Source organism: Pseudorasbora parva, chromosome 1 (genome assembly GCF_024679245.1).
Source record: "Pseudorasbora parva isolate DD20220531a chromosome 1, ASM2467924v1, whole genome shotgun sequence".
NCBI lineage: Eukaryota > Metazoa > Chordata > Actinopteri > Cypriniformes > Gobionidae > Pseudorasbora > Pseudorasbora parva.
In genome coordinates this window covers 10532697-10547047 of record NC_090172.1, presented here as the reverse complement: position 1 = coordinate 10547047, position 14351 = coordinate 10532697, and the positions used below count along the sequence as shown (strand labels likewise).

Sequence of the window (14351 nt, the reverse complement as noted above, 5' to 3'; positions counted from 1 at the left end):
CAAATTTTTCAAATATCAAAAATCCATTTTAATACAAAACTGATCATAGAACTGAAAAAAGGAACATTAAGAAATTATTTGTCTGGCTTTGTATTTTTGGTATTACCTAACAATCGCGAAGCACTATGGATGTCCCATTCTGCCACATAATAATGTGTAAAAAACAAAACAAAACAAAAAACATAATTTGATCGGTAATAATTATGAAATACTAAGTCAGAATTATGACATACTAATCAATTATGAAATACAATTTTGAAATTCTGACAGTGAAAACTATGAGATGGAAATGCATTTTACAATTGACATAAGTCAAAATGATGACAGTCAACATTATAAGATAAAAATTCATTATTATGACAGTCGAAATGGACGATCATAATTGAGTCATACTTATGACTCAAAAATTATGACAAAAAGTCAAAACTATGTGAGGACATTAACAATTGAAAGTCAGTTATGACATTCAACATAAGATACAAATTTATAATTATGACAGTCGAAATTCACAGTCAAAATTGTTATAAAAATTCTAAATTGACACGAAATGTCCTAATTATGAAATAAAAGTCACAATATATGATACTGTCATAATTATAATTAGTCATACTTTTGAGATAAGATGAAATTATGACAAAAGTTAAAATTGTGCAATTACTTTTTCCAATTGACATAAAAGGTCAAAATGATGACAGTCAACATTGTAAGATAAAAATTCATAATTACGACAGTCATAATTGTTGATATAAAAATTCTAAATTGGCACGAAATGTCATAATTATGAAATAAAAGTGAAGATTAGGCCATAGTCATAATTAGAAGATAAAAAGTAAATTAAGACAGGCGGATAAAATTCGTAATTATGTCAAAATGATCACACAAGTCATTTTAAAATAAGTCGAAATGTGTATGTCATAATTATGATTTGAGAAAGTTTATGTACTTGGCGGAATTAGGCTTCTATACAAAGGAGCTCTTGCAAAATGACTAGCACCTTTTAAAACGAGGCCAGCGTCCCTGATTTCCACAGAAGTTCAAATGTGCTGTTTTCTCTCCTTCCAGATTCCCATTCTGACGACTTTGATCCAGCCTCCACTAAAAGCAAGTACGACTCCATGGACTTCGACAGCTTGTTGCGAGAGGCCCAGTATAGCCTGAGAAGGTAATGAGCGCCACTGCACCGGCTGGCTGCAAAGAGAGGGATTTGCAATACCTCACTGTTGTTTCTGTTCTTTGAATACAAGACTACAGACGTTTTACACTTTATGTAAGTGGAAAGAGTATATGTGGATGATAAAGTTCTACATATATGATGAGATATATATATATATATATATATATATATATATATATATATATATATATATATATATATATATATATATATATATATATATATATATATATATATATATATATATATATATATATGTATATCTGCAAGCAAAGTTTACATGAACCTAGCTGCTGCAAAGCTGAGGAGTGACATTACCCGTGGGAATGACCAGTAAAGTAGCACGCACTACTTTAGCGGACAACACAGACCCGTGTGCCGCGCGAGGCTCTGTAAGAGACACGAATCTTCATCAGAGTTCGCTCCACACGCGCCGCATCACCCTCGGCACTTTGAGAGGGGAAAAGTGCAGCTCGTTCGGTCTGTTTTTATTGTTTGGAGTTTATTTTTGTGGGCTTTTTCTGTTCCTTTTTTAAATCTGGTGTTTGGATGTGGTGTTACATTATCGAGAAGGGTTTGGGGAAATCTCTTGGATGTTCAAGGTAACATTGTCTACATTTATTGAGGGGGGGAAATGTAGTCGCCTATTTACAAAAGGAATATTTTTATTTGATGTGCATATCGGCGTTCTTTGTTTGTTACAGCTATGCACTGTAAAATGCAGCCTTTTTAAAATGAAATTTTCTTAATGGAGAATGTCGATCTGTAGTCATTACGATGATGTATATCCTGGAGTTTAGATGACGTGATTTGATTGTAAAAAAAAAATATGTATGAGATTTATTGCTCTTTTTGGGGGAGCATGCAACAAATTTTTGTCTCTGTTTTTCTTTTGGTTTTTCTTGTTTTTCTTTTTCATTGAAAAAAACTCCATGAGCAGTTTTATCCAATTTCGAAGTTAATAACTCAGTGTTTTCCGTACATACATGCAGTGTAAGATAGATTTTCAAGAGTTTATGTTCACTACTGTGTAAAAAAAAAAAGATTAAGAAAAACAAAAATAAGATAAACCCCAAGATATTTTTTTATCCCTTATGTCTGAAGGAATCAAGAGCTTTTATTTCATTTCTCTGTGCACACGAATCATTGTTATTGTATTACTGTTTGATAATACACTTTCACAGAGATGATTACTCTTCTAACACAGAATTACTCATGCTTATTTATGTATTTATCTCAGTATTCTAATCAAAATATTTATGGCAGCCATCTCACGTGATGAGCCTTACAAATTTTGCTATTTATATTATTTGTTATTCAACAATCACTGGAAAGGATGTAAATTTATAAGTTCTAAAGAAATGTCGTTTTTATATGCCTTCAGAGATGGAACAAAAATATATTGTATGATCATATTCTAGGCTCATGATGAACTTTGCTGCTCCAAAACTCAAGTGATTTATTTGTTTTTCTATCTCTAAAACACTTTCATCCACCTTTTCCATCTCTTTTATTATTACATGAAGCAATAAAATAATTTTGCAGGTATTTTGTTGTACCACAGGAAATCTGTGTCTTTGCTCCACACTTTTGATTATGTGAATGCCAAACTAAAGTTTACAATTTTCTTTCCTGAATTTTTTAAAAAATAAAGAAAAAAAGATGTATTTGATGTAAAAAAAGAAGAAAAAAAAATATATAATATATATATGATGATACTAATCTTGTCATTACTCACAATAACTCAAAATAATGAAAAGTAATAATGGAATATGAAAATGTGAATTTAAAAAATAAAATAAAAAAGCAATAAATTATTTTTCAAAGCTGTATTTTAAGCTCATGTTGTTGTATGGTTTTAGACATGACAAATTACCCAGACTCTGTTCAAATATGGGGATTCATTCCTGTGCCTCAACACAGCTTGCAAGACCATCGATGGAAAGAGAAATCGTGTGTGTGTGTGTGTGTGCGTGTGCGCACGCGTGTGTGTGTTTGTGTGTGTGTGTGAGAGAGAGAGAGAGAGAGAGAATTCAAGAATTCAATACAAGCAATTTCTTATAGGGTTAAAAAGCCAAAAATTGCATCCATGAGATCGAGTCTCTTTCCAAAGAAAGAGCTATTTTTTATCTTTGCTGTGGTTTGAAGGCACCTCAGAGGAACTGTTAATAATTCAAATCACCCAAATACAACATGCACTTGTCACGGACGCTTACGGTAACCCTTTTACGTCAATTAGCTGCAGGTTTTGTAGTAGCCCATATTAAAAGATTAAAACCATTACTGTCAATGAAAATGCTTGGTTTCGGAAATGTTTCGCACATTATTTTCTGCACAGAGCTTGGGTATGGAGTCATGTCGCGTTCGATATCTGTGGCTTTAATCAATGCAACGTGTATGTTGCAAATCTGCTTTGTAAATTACTCTAGCAATATGTTACAGCACCTGGGGTGTATCTTTTGGAGTGGCAGACTTTTTACCATAGTAAAAACTACTACTGAAGGATTTGCCACTGCTTTGGACGATTTTTTCGTGTTTCCATGAAGAAGCAGATATATCTAAATGAGGCTGTGTGTGATTTTTGTGTGTGGATTTGATAGAGTGTGTGTGTGTATTTCGGGTCAAGGGGACTGTGTTTGGCTGTGTTATCTTCTATTTGTCTCCTATCCATGTTGCCTTCTGCTGAGTCCTAACCAATGCCTTTGTAGTTGTACGTATTGTACAATCTTTGTTGTGAATTTTCTTTTTTATGTGTAGTTTTCATCAGCCTCACCATGCCAATAAAGGGAATTGTGTCTAATTTATTCTTTTCCTCCTTTTTCTTGTACATTCAAACTGAATACATTTAGAAGCAGTCGCTCAAAAGATTCCAAGCAAGCGTTAAGGCAATTGCTCGCATTGACGCAGACATCATACGAACCCTGCCGGGTGATGCTGTTGTCTGCGTATCTTCACTGTAAGCTGTAGAGCACATTGTTTGGGATGACTCACTTGCAGAGTCAGTTATTTTTGGCGGATGCTCGTGTTTTCGCCAACTCTGCACGACCCTGGAAAATGACTGATGATAATCCCGTGGAGCTTGTTTCTTAATTCCCATAAACTCTTTTTGACAGGTTTCGCATGTGCATCTGAGCGAAAGCGTGCCTATAAAGGGGCAGAGAGAACTTGATGGCACATCTGTCCAGCTGAAACGTAATACAGTATCATTATTATTCAGACTGTGAGTATAGGGAAGGTGAATAACCTCCTCTTTTCTTTGAGAGATGTGGCAGGAGTGGACATTAAATTTTAAAAGAAGAGGATCCAATTGTGGATTTATTTATTTATCTTTTTCATTAATGCTTCAGTTTAGCCTCGGAGAAAAGAGAGACTTCTTTCATTTTGCCGTCACAATCATGCAGGCAGGAGGTCTTTTGCAGTTTGCCCTTTTCCACACAATGAAGCTGGAAGCTCAAGAGCTTCACTTCACCTCTGTCTTTTTGTGTGAAACAGGTACTTACTCTGGCAATCCATCCTTATCTTTCATATCACACAGCCGTTGGTGAAAATGGCCATGTCTGCAGTTTTTGAGGGTCTTCTACCTGCTATCCTAAAATATATCACTGAACATTATATATATATATATATATATATATATATATATATATATATATATATATATATATATATATATATATATATATATATATATATAATAGTCGTTATATTTGACTTAATCTGTCTTGATTATTTAATGTATATGTTTAATGGGTTTAAATAAATCTGTCATGAAAACAAGTTATGATGGCCACTGTGTAAAATAATATATTTTAACAATGAACTGGAGTAGAAATATTATTTTATAATTAGATTTAGAACTCAGCCTATTCCAAAAACTGTCCTATATGCAATTTAAAAAAAATTGTGAGTGTTGATTGTTATATCTAAATATAAATAGCAACTGAATGTAATAGTTTGGTTGTTAATTGTAAAATGTAATATTATATTAATGTGTAAGTAAGGTTTTTTTTCCTTAAGAAAATTTGAATTATAATTGAATTTGTTTAAAGACAATTTGCTCAGTAATATTTTTTTATTTTTTTAAAAAGAAAAAAAAAAAAGCAATTCTGTTTTGTTTTCTCCCTCCTGCTGTAGCGAACTGTGACTTCAAAACCGAGGTATGTACTGACTGCTATATATAAATATATATATATATATATATATATATATATATATATATATATATATATATATATATATATATACACTTTATATATAGGCATTTATATAGGCATTACATTATGACCACTAATAGGTGACGTGAATAACACTGATTATCTCTTCATCACGGCACTTGTTAAAACATTTTTTCCTCAAAGTTGACTTGTAAAGCCCATCTAGATTCTTTCACATTGGCAATCTTTTGTCTGAGACAGACAAAAATAATACAGTGTATCCCAGGCTTTAGAAGCAGGACAACTGGGGAAACTTAAGGATTTGAGCGAGTTTGACAAGGGCCAAATTATGATGGCTAGATGACTGGGTCAGAGCATCTCTAAAACTGCAGCTCTTGTGGAGTGTTCCCGGTCTGCAGTGGTCAGTATCTATCAAAAGTGGTCCAAGGATGGAACAGTGGTGAACTGGCGACCGGGTCATGGGCTGCCAAGGCTCGTTGATGCACGTGGGGAGCGAAGGCTGGCCTGTGTGGTCCAATCAATTAGACGAGCTTCTATAGCTCAGATTGATGAAGAAGTTAACGCTGGTTCTTAAAAGTTCCAGAATACACAATGCATCAAAGTTTGTTGTGTACGGGGCTGTGTAGCTGCAGACAAGTCAGGGGACCAAACATAAGCACGTGACCTATGACCTACCTAACAGTGGGCACGTGATCATAAGGACTGGAACACGGAGCAATGGAAGAAGGTGGCCTGGTCTTATGAATCACGTTTTCTTTTACATAGATTGTTGGGTGCCTGTGTGTCACTTACCTGGGGAACACATGGCAGCATAATGTGCACTATGGGAAGAAGGCAAGCCAGTGGAGGCAGTTTGACACTGTGGGCAATGTTCTGCTGAGAAAACTTGGGTCCTGCCATCCATGTGGATGTTACTTTGACATGTACCACCTACCTAAGCATTGTTGCAGACCATGTACACCCTTTCATGGAAATGGTATTCCCTGGTGGCTGAGGCCTCTTTCAGCAGGATAATGTGCCCTGTCACAAAGCAAAAATGATTCAGGAAATTTTGAGGAGAACAATAATGAGTTTGATGGTTTTGATTTGGTCTCCAAATTCCTCAATCTAAATCCAGTCCAGCATCTGTGGGATGTGATGAACAAACCAGTCTGATCTATGGAGGCCCCGTCTCGCAAGTTATAGGACTTAAAGGATCTGCTTCTAACATATTGGTGCCAGATACAGCACACCTTCAGGCGTCTAGAGGCCTCGACAGGTCAGGGCTGTTTTGGCAGCAACATAGGGACCAACACAATATTACATGTACAGTAGGTGGTCGACATGATGGTGATCATAATGTAATGCCTGATTGGTGTAGCTACATACTTAGACATATTTAGTGAAAGAGTTCATTTATCTAACGTGCTAAGCTGTGGACACCGAATGACTTGCCTGAGGTATGTAATGCTAAGTGAGATTGTTTCGAAGCTGTTTTATTGACGTCTTTTTGTAGTTAAAACACTGACTGAGCAATTACACAAGATATGATACATTTCAGTAAGTTGTACTGTATCTGTCAACATGCCTTCAAATGTTCCTTCACATTTTTTCTGTAACTAGTATTAAAGAAGATGAGATGATCACATTCACTAATGCTGCCGCTTCAACTGAGGAGCCTGTCACATTTTGTTTCGTATAGAAAGTAACAAAACACAGAGCTTATTATTATTGGTGGTTAAATATGGTTAATGGGCTAGAACTCTGTTTGCCAGTACCGAAAGACACTGAAAATTCTTGTTCTATGTGTAACGGTTTATAGGATTATTAGGAACACCTGTTCAATTTCTCATTAATGCAATTATCAAATCAACCAATCACATGACAGTTACTCTAATGAATTTAGGGATGTGGCCCTTGTCAAGACAATCTCCTGAACTCCAAACTGAATGTCAGAATGGGAAAGAAAGGTGATTTGAGCAATTTTGAGCGTGGCATGGTTGTTGGTGCCAGACGGGCCGGTCTGAGTATTTCATCTGCTCAGTTACTGGGATTTTCACGCACAACCATTGCTAGGGTTTACAAAAAATGGTGTGAAAAGGGAAAAACATCCAGTATGCAGCAGTTGTCACATGTTTAGTCTGTCTGTTGTGGTTTTTCCCCTGTGTTTCCTGGTTTTGTGTTAGTCACATGTTCCTTTGTTTCAGTTTCCCGCCTCAGTTCAGCTCCCGCATCTGTTAAGTAATGTCAGCTGTGTATAATCATCTGTTCCACCTGTCCCCTTTGTTAGCCCTGTCTATAAAGTTCCCTCATGTTCAGTCCTTCCTTGTCCGGACTCAACGTTACCACCCTGACAGTCTATGTCTCAGTATGTGTTTGATGTTCTTGAGAAATCCCGTTTTTGAAAATAAAGATCTCTTGAGTTTTGGAAGTCTTGTACTCTTCGTCTTGGCATCTACACAACCCGTAACAGCAGTCCTGTGGGTGAAAATGCCTTTTTGATGCTAGAGGTCAAAGGAGAATGGGCGGACTGATTCAAGCTGATAGAAGAGCAACTTTGACTGAAATAACCACTCGTTACAACCAAGGTATGCAGCAAAGCAATTGTAAAGCCACAACACGCACAACCCTAAGGCGGATAGGCTACAACAGCAGAAGACACCGCCGGGTACCACTCATCTCTACTACATGTAAGTAGGAAAAAGAGGCTACAATTTGCACAAGCTCACCAAAATTGGACAGTTGAAGACTGAAAAAGGGTTGCCTTGTGTGATGAGTCTTGATTTCTTTTGAGACATTCAGATGGTAGAGTCAGAATGTGGGGTAAACAGAATGAGAACATGGATCCATCATGCCTTGTTACCACTGTGCAGGCTGCTGGTGATGGTGTAATGGTGTGGGAGATGTTTTCTTTGGACACCTTAGGCCCCTTAAAATAAAATTAAAATACCACGGCCTACCTGAGCATTGTTTCTGACCATGTCCATCCCTTTATGACCACCATGTACCCATCATTTAATGGCTACTTCCAGCAGGATAATGCACCATGTCACAAAGCTCAAATAATTTCAAATTGGTTTATTGAACATGACAATGAGTTCACTGTACTAAAATGGCCCACACAATCTTTGGGATGTGGTGGAACGAGAGCTTCATGCCCTGGATGTGCATCCCACAAATCTCCATCAACTGCAAGATGCTATCCTATCAATATGGACCAACATACATGGAATACTTTCAGCTCCTTGTTGAATCAATGCCACGTACAATTAATGCAGGTCTGAAGGCGAAAGAGAGTCAAACACAGTATTAGTGTGGTGTTCATAATAATCCTTTAGGTGAGTGTATATATATATATATATATATATATATATATATATATATATATATATATGTATATATATATATATATGTATATATATATATATATATATATATGTATATATATATATATATGTATATGTATATATATATATATATATATATATATATATAAATATATATATGTATATATATATATATGTATATATATATATATATATATATATGTATATATGTATATATATATATATATATATATATATATATATATGTATATATATATATATATATATATATACCGGACTGTTACTATTACTGTCCCCAAACTTTTCGAGATCTATGTTGTTTGAAAATGCATGTTCTCCTTTCAACTCCATTAAAAGCAAATAATGGCAGCAGAAATAAGGCAATATGAACTGAATTCACCGTGAGATTTATTAGGATGGAGTTCAGAAGCTGTTATGATGATGATGATGATGAAACAACATCAAAGGAGCAGTGGTGAGCTGATACTCCAGGATTCCAGTGAGCTCGCCAGTGTGTTATTTTGAGGCGTCATCGACACTGATCCCCAGCCTCATGCTCCATCTCTTTCTGTTTATTTTTAGAGTGCTTTATGAGCGCCACGCAATTCCATTGTCTCGAGGTCTATCAAATTTACTTTCTCATGTAGGACAACAGCTGCAAGTCCCCAGACATTCAGCCAATCACCACCTTTAAAAAATGAGTATATGAGAAACATGTAGGGTGTTTACTCTATATTAACTTTAAAAACTTTTAAATATCTCTGTGGGTTGCTGATGATGTTATTTGGTCTAATGCATAAGATATAAAGCACAGTAAGGTGGGCAAGGGACCAGATTAAAGTCAATGTTTTATAAGGGTTTGATATGGAGCTAAAAAAACAACATAAAACCTAATATGTTTGAAGTTTAAGGTAGGGTAGGCAATATGTTTTATAAACAGTTTTTTAAATACTGGTTGACTCTCTTCACATCAATAATTGAAGTGGTCTAAATATTAAAATATATACATCTTCTATGGAAGTCTCAGGACGCAAACAATTTTCATCCAATCATTGCATTCGATAAAATGCCATACCTGCCTGGCAACATATGTATTTGTTACATATGCAACATCACATCATCAGTACATTCCATAAGGATATCCAGAGTTGTAGACAGAGTGCCAAAAACAGAGCACCAAACATAAACAGCAGCCGCCTTTTACAGTTCCTCCTGAGCCAAAACAGTCAGTCAGGTAAGAGTTCTGTAAGATGTTTATGTTTGTTATTATTGTAATTGTATGTGCTTTGAGACATGAGGTAATCTAATGGCATGTCTTCTGATAATTTGCAAACTCTGCTGTGTGCATTCATGTGTTTTGAAGGTGGCGTGGCTTGCCTTTGGAGATCTCATGCTTTCAAATCTAACTGGCTATTGCTAACCTCTCTGCCATTGCCTATTTGTCTATTTGGTGTTTTTTGTCTGTCTATTAGAGAGAATTTTCCACCTTTGTTAAATATATCTGATATATATTATAACATAAAAAAATAAAATAAAAAAAGGAGATTATGGCGAGTCAACAGCATTTCACAAAGTGTGTTCATCCCTGCCCTAGTTACATCATGGTGGGGATACACACTCATTGTGTGTGGCCTGTTTGGGAGCGCAGCACGCTAGGCAGCCCTCGAGGGGGCTGCTTGCGAGCATTGTGAGCGGCTTCCGTTAAGAACGCTGCGCTCCCCCCGGGCACTCTTCGAGGAGGGTGCTTCGGCTCGTGTTCCCCGCTGCTCGGGTCCCGCTGCTGCCGAGGCAGAGCGGCGGCTTCAGTCGTGGGGTTCACAGATGGATCTTATAGAGGGGTTTTGAGACGGGCCCAGCCTTATCTCAGCCCTCACCTCTACCGTCCAGTGCCTCGTCTCGGGGTTTGGAAGCCCGCCCTGCTGTTTCTTTCTCCCCGGGCGGGGCACCGGTGCTTCAACTATCCAGCACTGAGGAGGTGGACGTTGAGAGCATCGCGACAGAAGACTCGCCACTTCAGTCACCCGCTAGTGAGTAGCTCATTGAGGTGCTCACGAGAGCTGTGGCCAGGTTGAATATCGACTGGCCGGCAGAAAGATCTGAATCCCATCGAAAACAGAGTAAATTAGATGAGCGATTCCTGCTCTCTCGTGCAGCAGAGCCTCAACGTAGGGGCCTGCCGTTCTTCCCCGACATGCACACCGAGGTGTCTAGGTCATGGAGGAAACCGGCATCATATAGAGTGTTCAGCCCACAAACATCTGCATATAGTAATATATTAGGGCTGAGACACTATGGTTATGGGGCGATGCCGAATGTTGAAGAGACGCTTGCGAGCCATCTCTCGCCTTCAGCTGCATCGTCCCCGAAAGCCCCGACATTACCCACCCCCATTACTCCGAGTACGAGCTCCTCACACAGGGCGCAACAGAGACTGGTAGGCGGGTTGTTGCTCGCAGATGAGGCCTTCAAGGGGTGGGGCTGATCTGAGGACAGTCCTTATCGTCAAGAAGGCCAACCCCGCCGCAATGCCGGGGCCAGAATGTCTCCGCGGGCCACCTGAGGGTGGTCCGCCCCCTCCTTGGAGGGCATGCGAGCAGTCAGGTCAGGTGTTCCCTGCCGGTTCGCCGCTTCAGGGCACTGCACTTGCTGCTCAAATTACGAGTTTGTATAGGTGTATGCGTGGAAGTTTATATGTATGTGCGAGTGTGTATAGGTGTATGCGTGGAAGTTTATATGTATGTGCGAGTGGGTATAGGTGTATGCGTGGAAGTTTATATGTATGTGCGAGTGGGTATAGGTGTATGCATGGAAGTTTATATGTATGTGCAAGTGTGTATAGGTGCATGCGTGGAAGTTTATATGTATGTGTGAGTGTGTATAGGTGTATGCGTGGAAGTTTATATGTATGTGTGAGTGTGTATAGGTGTTTGCATGGAAGTTTATATGTATGTGCGCGTTTGTATAGGTGTATCTGCGTGCAGTGAGTGTATATGTGCAAGTGTTTATAGGTGTAAATGCATGGAAGTTTATATGTATATAGTATTTATAGTATTTATAGGTCTATGCGTGCAAATATTTAAAAGTCTATGTGTGCGTCAAGTTTATATGCATATGCGAGTATTTATAGGTCTATGAATGCAGTGAGTGCATATGTATATGCGAGTATTTATAAGTCTATGCATGCTGTGAGTGTATATGCAAGTATTTATAGGTCTATGCGTGCTGTGAGTGTATATGTATGTGCGAGTATTTATAGGTGTATATGCATGGAAGTTTATATGTATTTGCAAGTATTTATAGGTCTGTGTGCGTCAAGTTTATATGTTTATGCAAGTTATTCACAAGTGTGTATGCATTCATTACTAACATTATATGTATTGGTATGGATTTCATATTAGTGTGCACGTGTATTTCATATATGTATTTTGAACAACCAATAGTGTATATGCATATGCAAGTAATTTATAGGTGTATATGCACGTGTGTTATGTATGTATTGATAAGCGATGTTTGATTTAAATCTTACGTGGCGCCTCATAAATCAGAACATGACACAACAATCCAATCTGAAAATCAACAAGAACGAAAACAGAGGTGCGTTCACGGCTTTAAGCCATGTCTTAAAGGTGGTTTTGGGTTTTTTTTTCCTAGGCTTGGTTGTGTTTATGGGGCGCAGCATAACGTGTTAATACTTCTGTTGTTTTTTTTGTTTTTTTTTAAACACATATTTTTCTTATATTTGACCTTTATTCCACACCGCTGTCTCCACTGTCCTTAGAAGGGCTTGTTTGCTTCCTGCTTCTATGAAGCCCATCCCTCCGAAAAACGCAATGGTCTTAGATTGGTTAGATGGCCAAATGTAGTTTCATGTATTTTCATTGGCTGAAGTGCCAAGCACCGGTTGCCGGAAACGCCACGGCCCTTACCATTACGGGCAGAAGTCACATCTGCGTCACCGCAGATCACGTTTAATTTACACCACCAAAAACAATTCTATGATATTTTAATTATTTTTAAAAACATTCAAAACAACCCAAACACATATATACATATATAAAGCTGTACTAACAATTTCTTTAAAGGAAAAAAAAGAATTAATAAATACACTCCATAGTGGATTCCAAGTGATCAAGGGCTTAGGACGTTCCAGTTCAGTTCATTGCAAAGGTTCAGCCAGTAGTGGGGACCTATGCGACATAAGCAATGACGCACATCCGAAGGAACGAGCAGGAGGGAAGTTAGCAAGTGAAGGGCATAATAAAAACGAACTGGAATGGAGCACAAGTCTAACTTTCTAAAGGAAAAAATCCAAACTTCATGAAGATCTGTTTGAGTTTCCAAATGTTCTGCCGTTTTTTTTTGAAATTATATTAATTTAATCCATTCACAGATAAATGTAAAATTGTGACTTCAAATGAGCTAGATGGAAACTTCAGGTTCTCCTGCTTAAAATGATATATAGCACTTGATGCTAACGAGAGGCAAATCAGGCACCCCAAAATGTTCGACATATTTAAGGGTTAACTAGTTAATGGGAACCACTTTATATTAACTACTATGTACTAACATTTTAATAAATAATTTGATACAATGCTTTTATTGTGTACATTACATACATGTTTTTACATTGTACTTACATTTTAAAAAATACCCGAATGTAATTACATCTGTAATAAATGTATTTAATTACATTTGTAATTACACAGTTGGCACTTCCCTTACACCTAACCCTACCCTTAAACTGACCCACACCACCACACCTGTCCCTAACTCTACCCTTAAACTGACCCACACCACCACACCTGTCCCTAACCCTACCCTTAAACTGACCCATACCACCACACCTGTCCCTAACCCTACCCTTAAACTGACCCACACCACCACACCTGACCCTAACCCTACCCTTAAACTGACCCACACCACCACACCTGTCCCCAACTCTACCCATAAACTGACCCATACCACCACACCTGTCCCTAACCCTACCCTTAAACTGACCCACACCACCACACCTGTCCCTAACTCTACCCTTAAACTGACCCACACCACCACACCTGTCCCTAACTCTACCCTTAAACTGACCCACACCACCACACCTGTCCCTAACCATACCCTTAAACTGACCCACACCCCCACACCTGACCCTAACTCTACCCTTAAACTGACCCATACCACCACACCTGTCCCTAACCCTACCCTTAAACTGACCCACACCAACCCACCTGACCCTAACTCTACCCTTAAACTGACCCATACCACCACACCTGTCCCTAACCCTACCCTTAAACTAACCCATACCACCACACCTGTCCCTAACCCTACCCTTAAACTGACCCACACCACCACACCTGACACTAACTCTACCCTTAAACTGACCCATACCACCACACCTGTCCCTAACTCTACCCATAAACTGACCCATACCACCACACCTGTTCCTAACCCTACCCTTAAACTGACCCACACCACCACACCTGACCCTAACTCTACCCTTAAACTGACCCATACCACCACACCTGTCCCTAACTCTACCCTTAAACTGACCCATACCACCACACCTGTCCCTAACTCTACCCTTAAACTGACCCATACCGCCACACCTGACCCTAACTCTACCCTTAAACTGACCCACACCACCACACCTGTCCCTAACCCTACCCTTAAACTGACCCACAC

The 14351-nt window shown here is 38.3% G+C and overlaps 1 protein-coding gene across 12 annotated transcripts in view; it reads left to right on the top strand.

Moving 5' to 3' along the window:
* The window catches only part of ppargc1a (peroxisome proliferator-activated receptor gamma, coactivator 1 alpha), a 47429-nt gene extending 46090 nt beyond the window's left edge, over nucleotides 1–1339 (top strand). For all 12 annotated transcript variants that reach the window (XM_067420596.1, XM_067420579.1, XM_067420692.1 and 9 more), the window contains one exon: nucleotides 1063–1339. In XM_067420596.1, the coding sequence (XP_067276697.1) occupies nucleotides 1063–1166 (104 nt within the window). In that variant the 3' untranslated portion in view covers nucleotides 1167–1339. The remainder of the gene's footprint in view (nucleotides 1–1062) is intronic.
* The last annotated feature ends 13012 nt before the right edge of the window (nucleotides 1340–14351 follow it).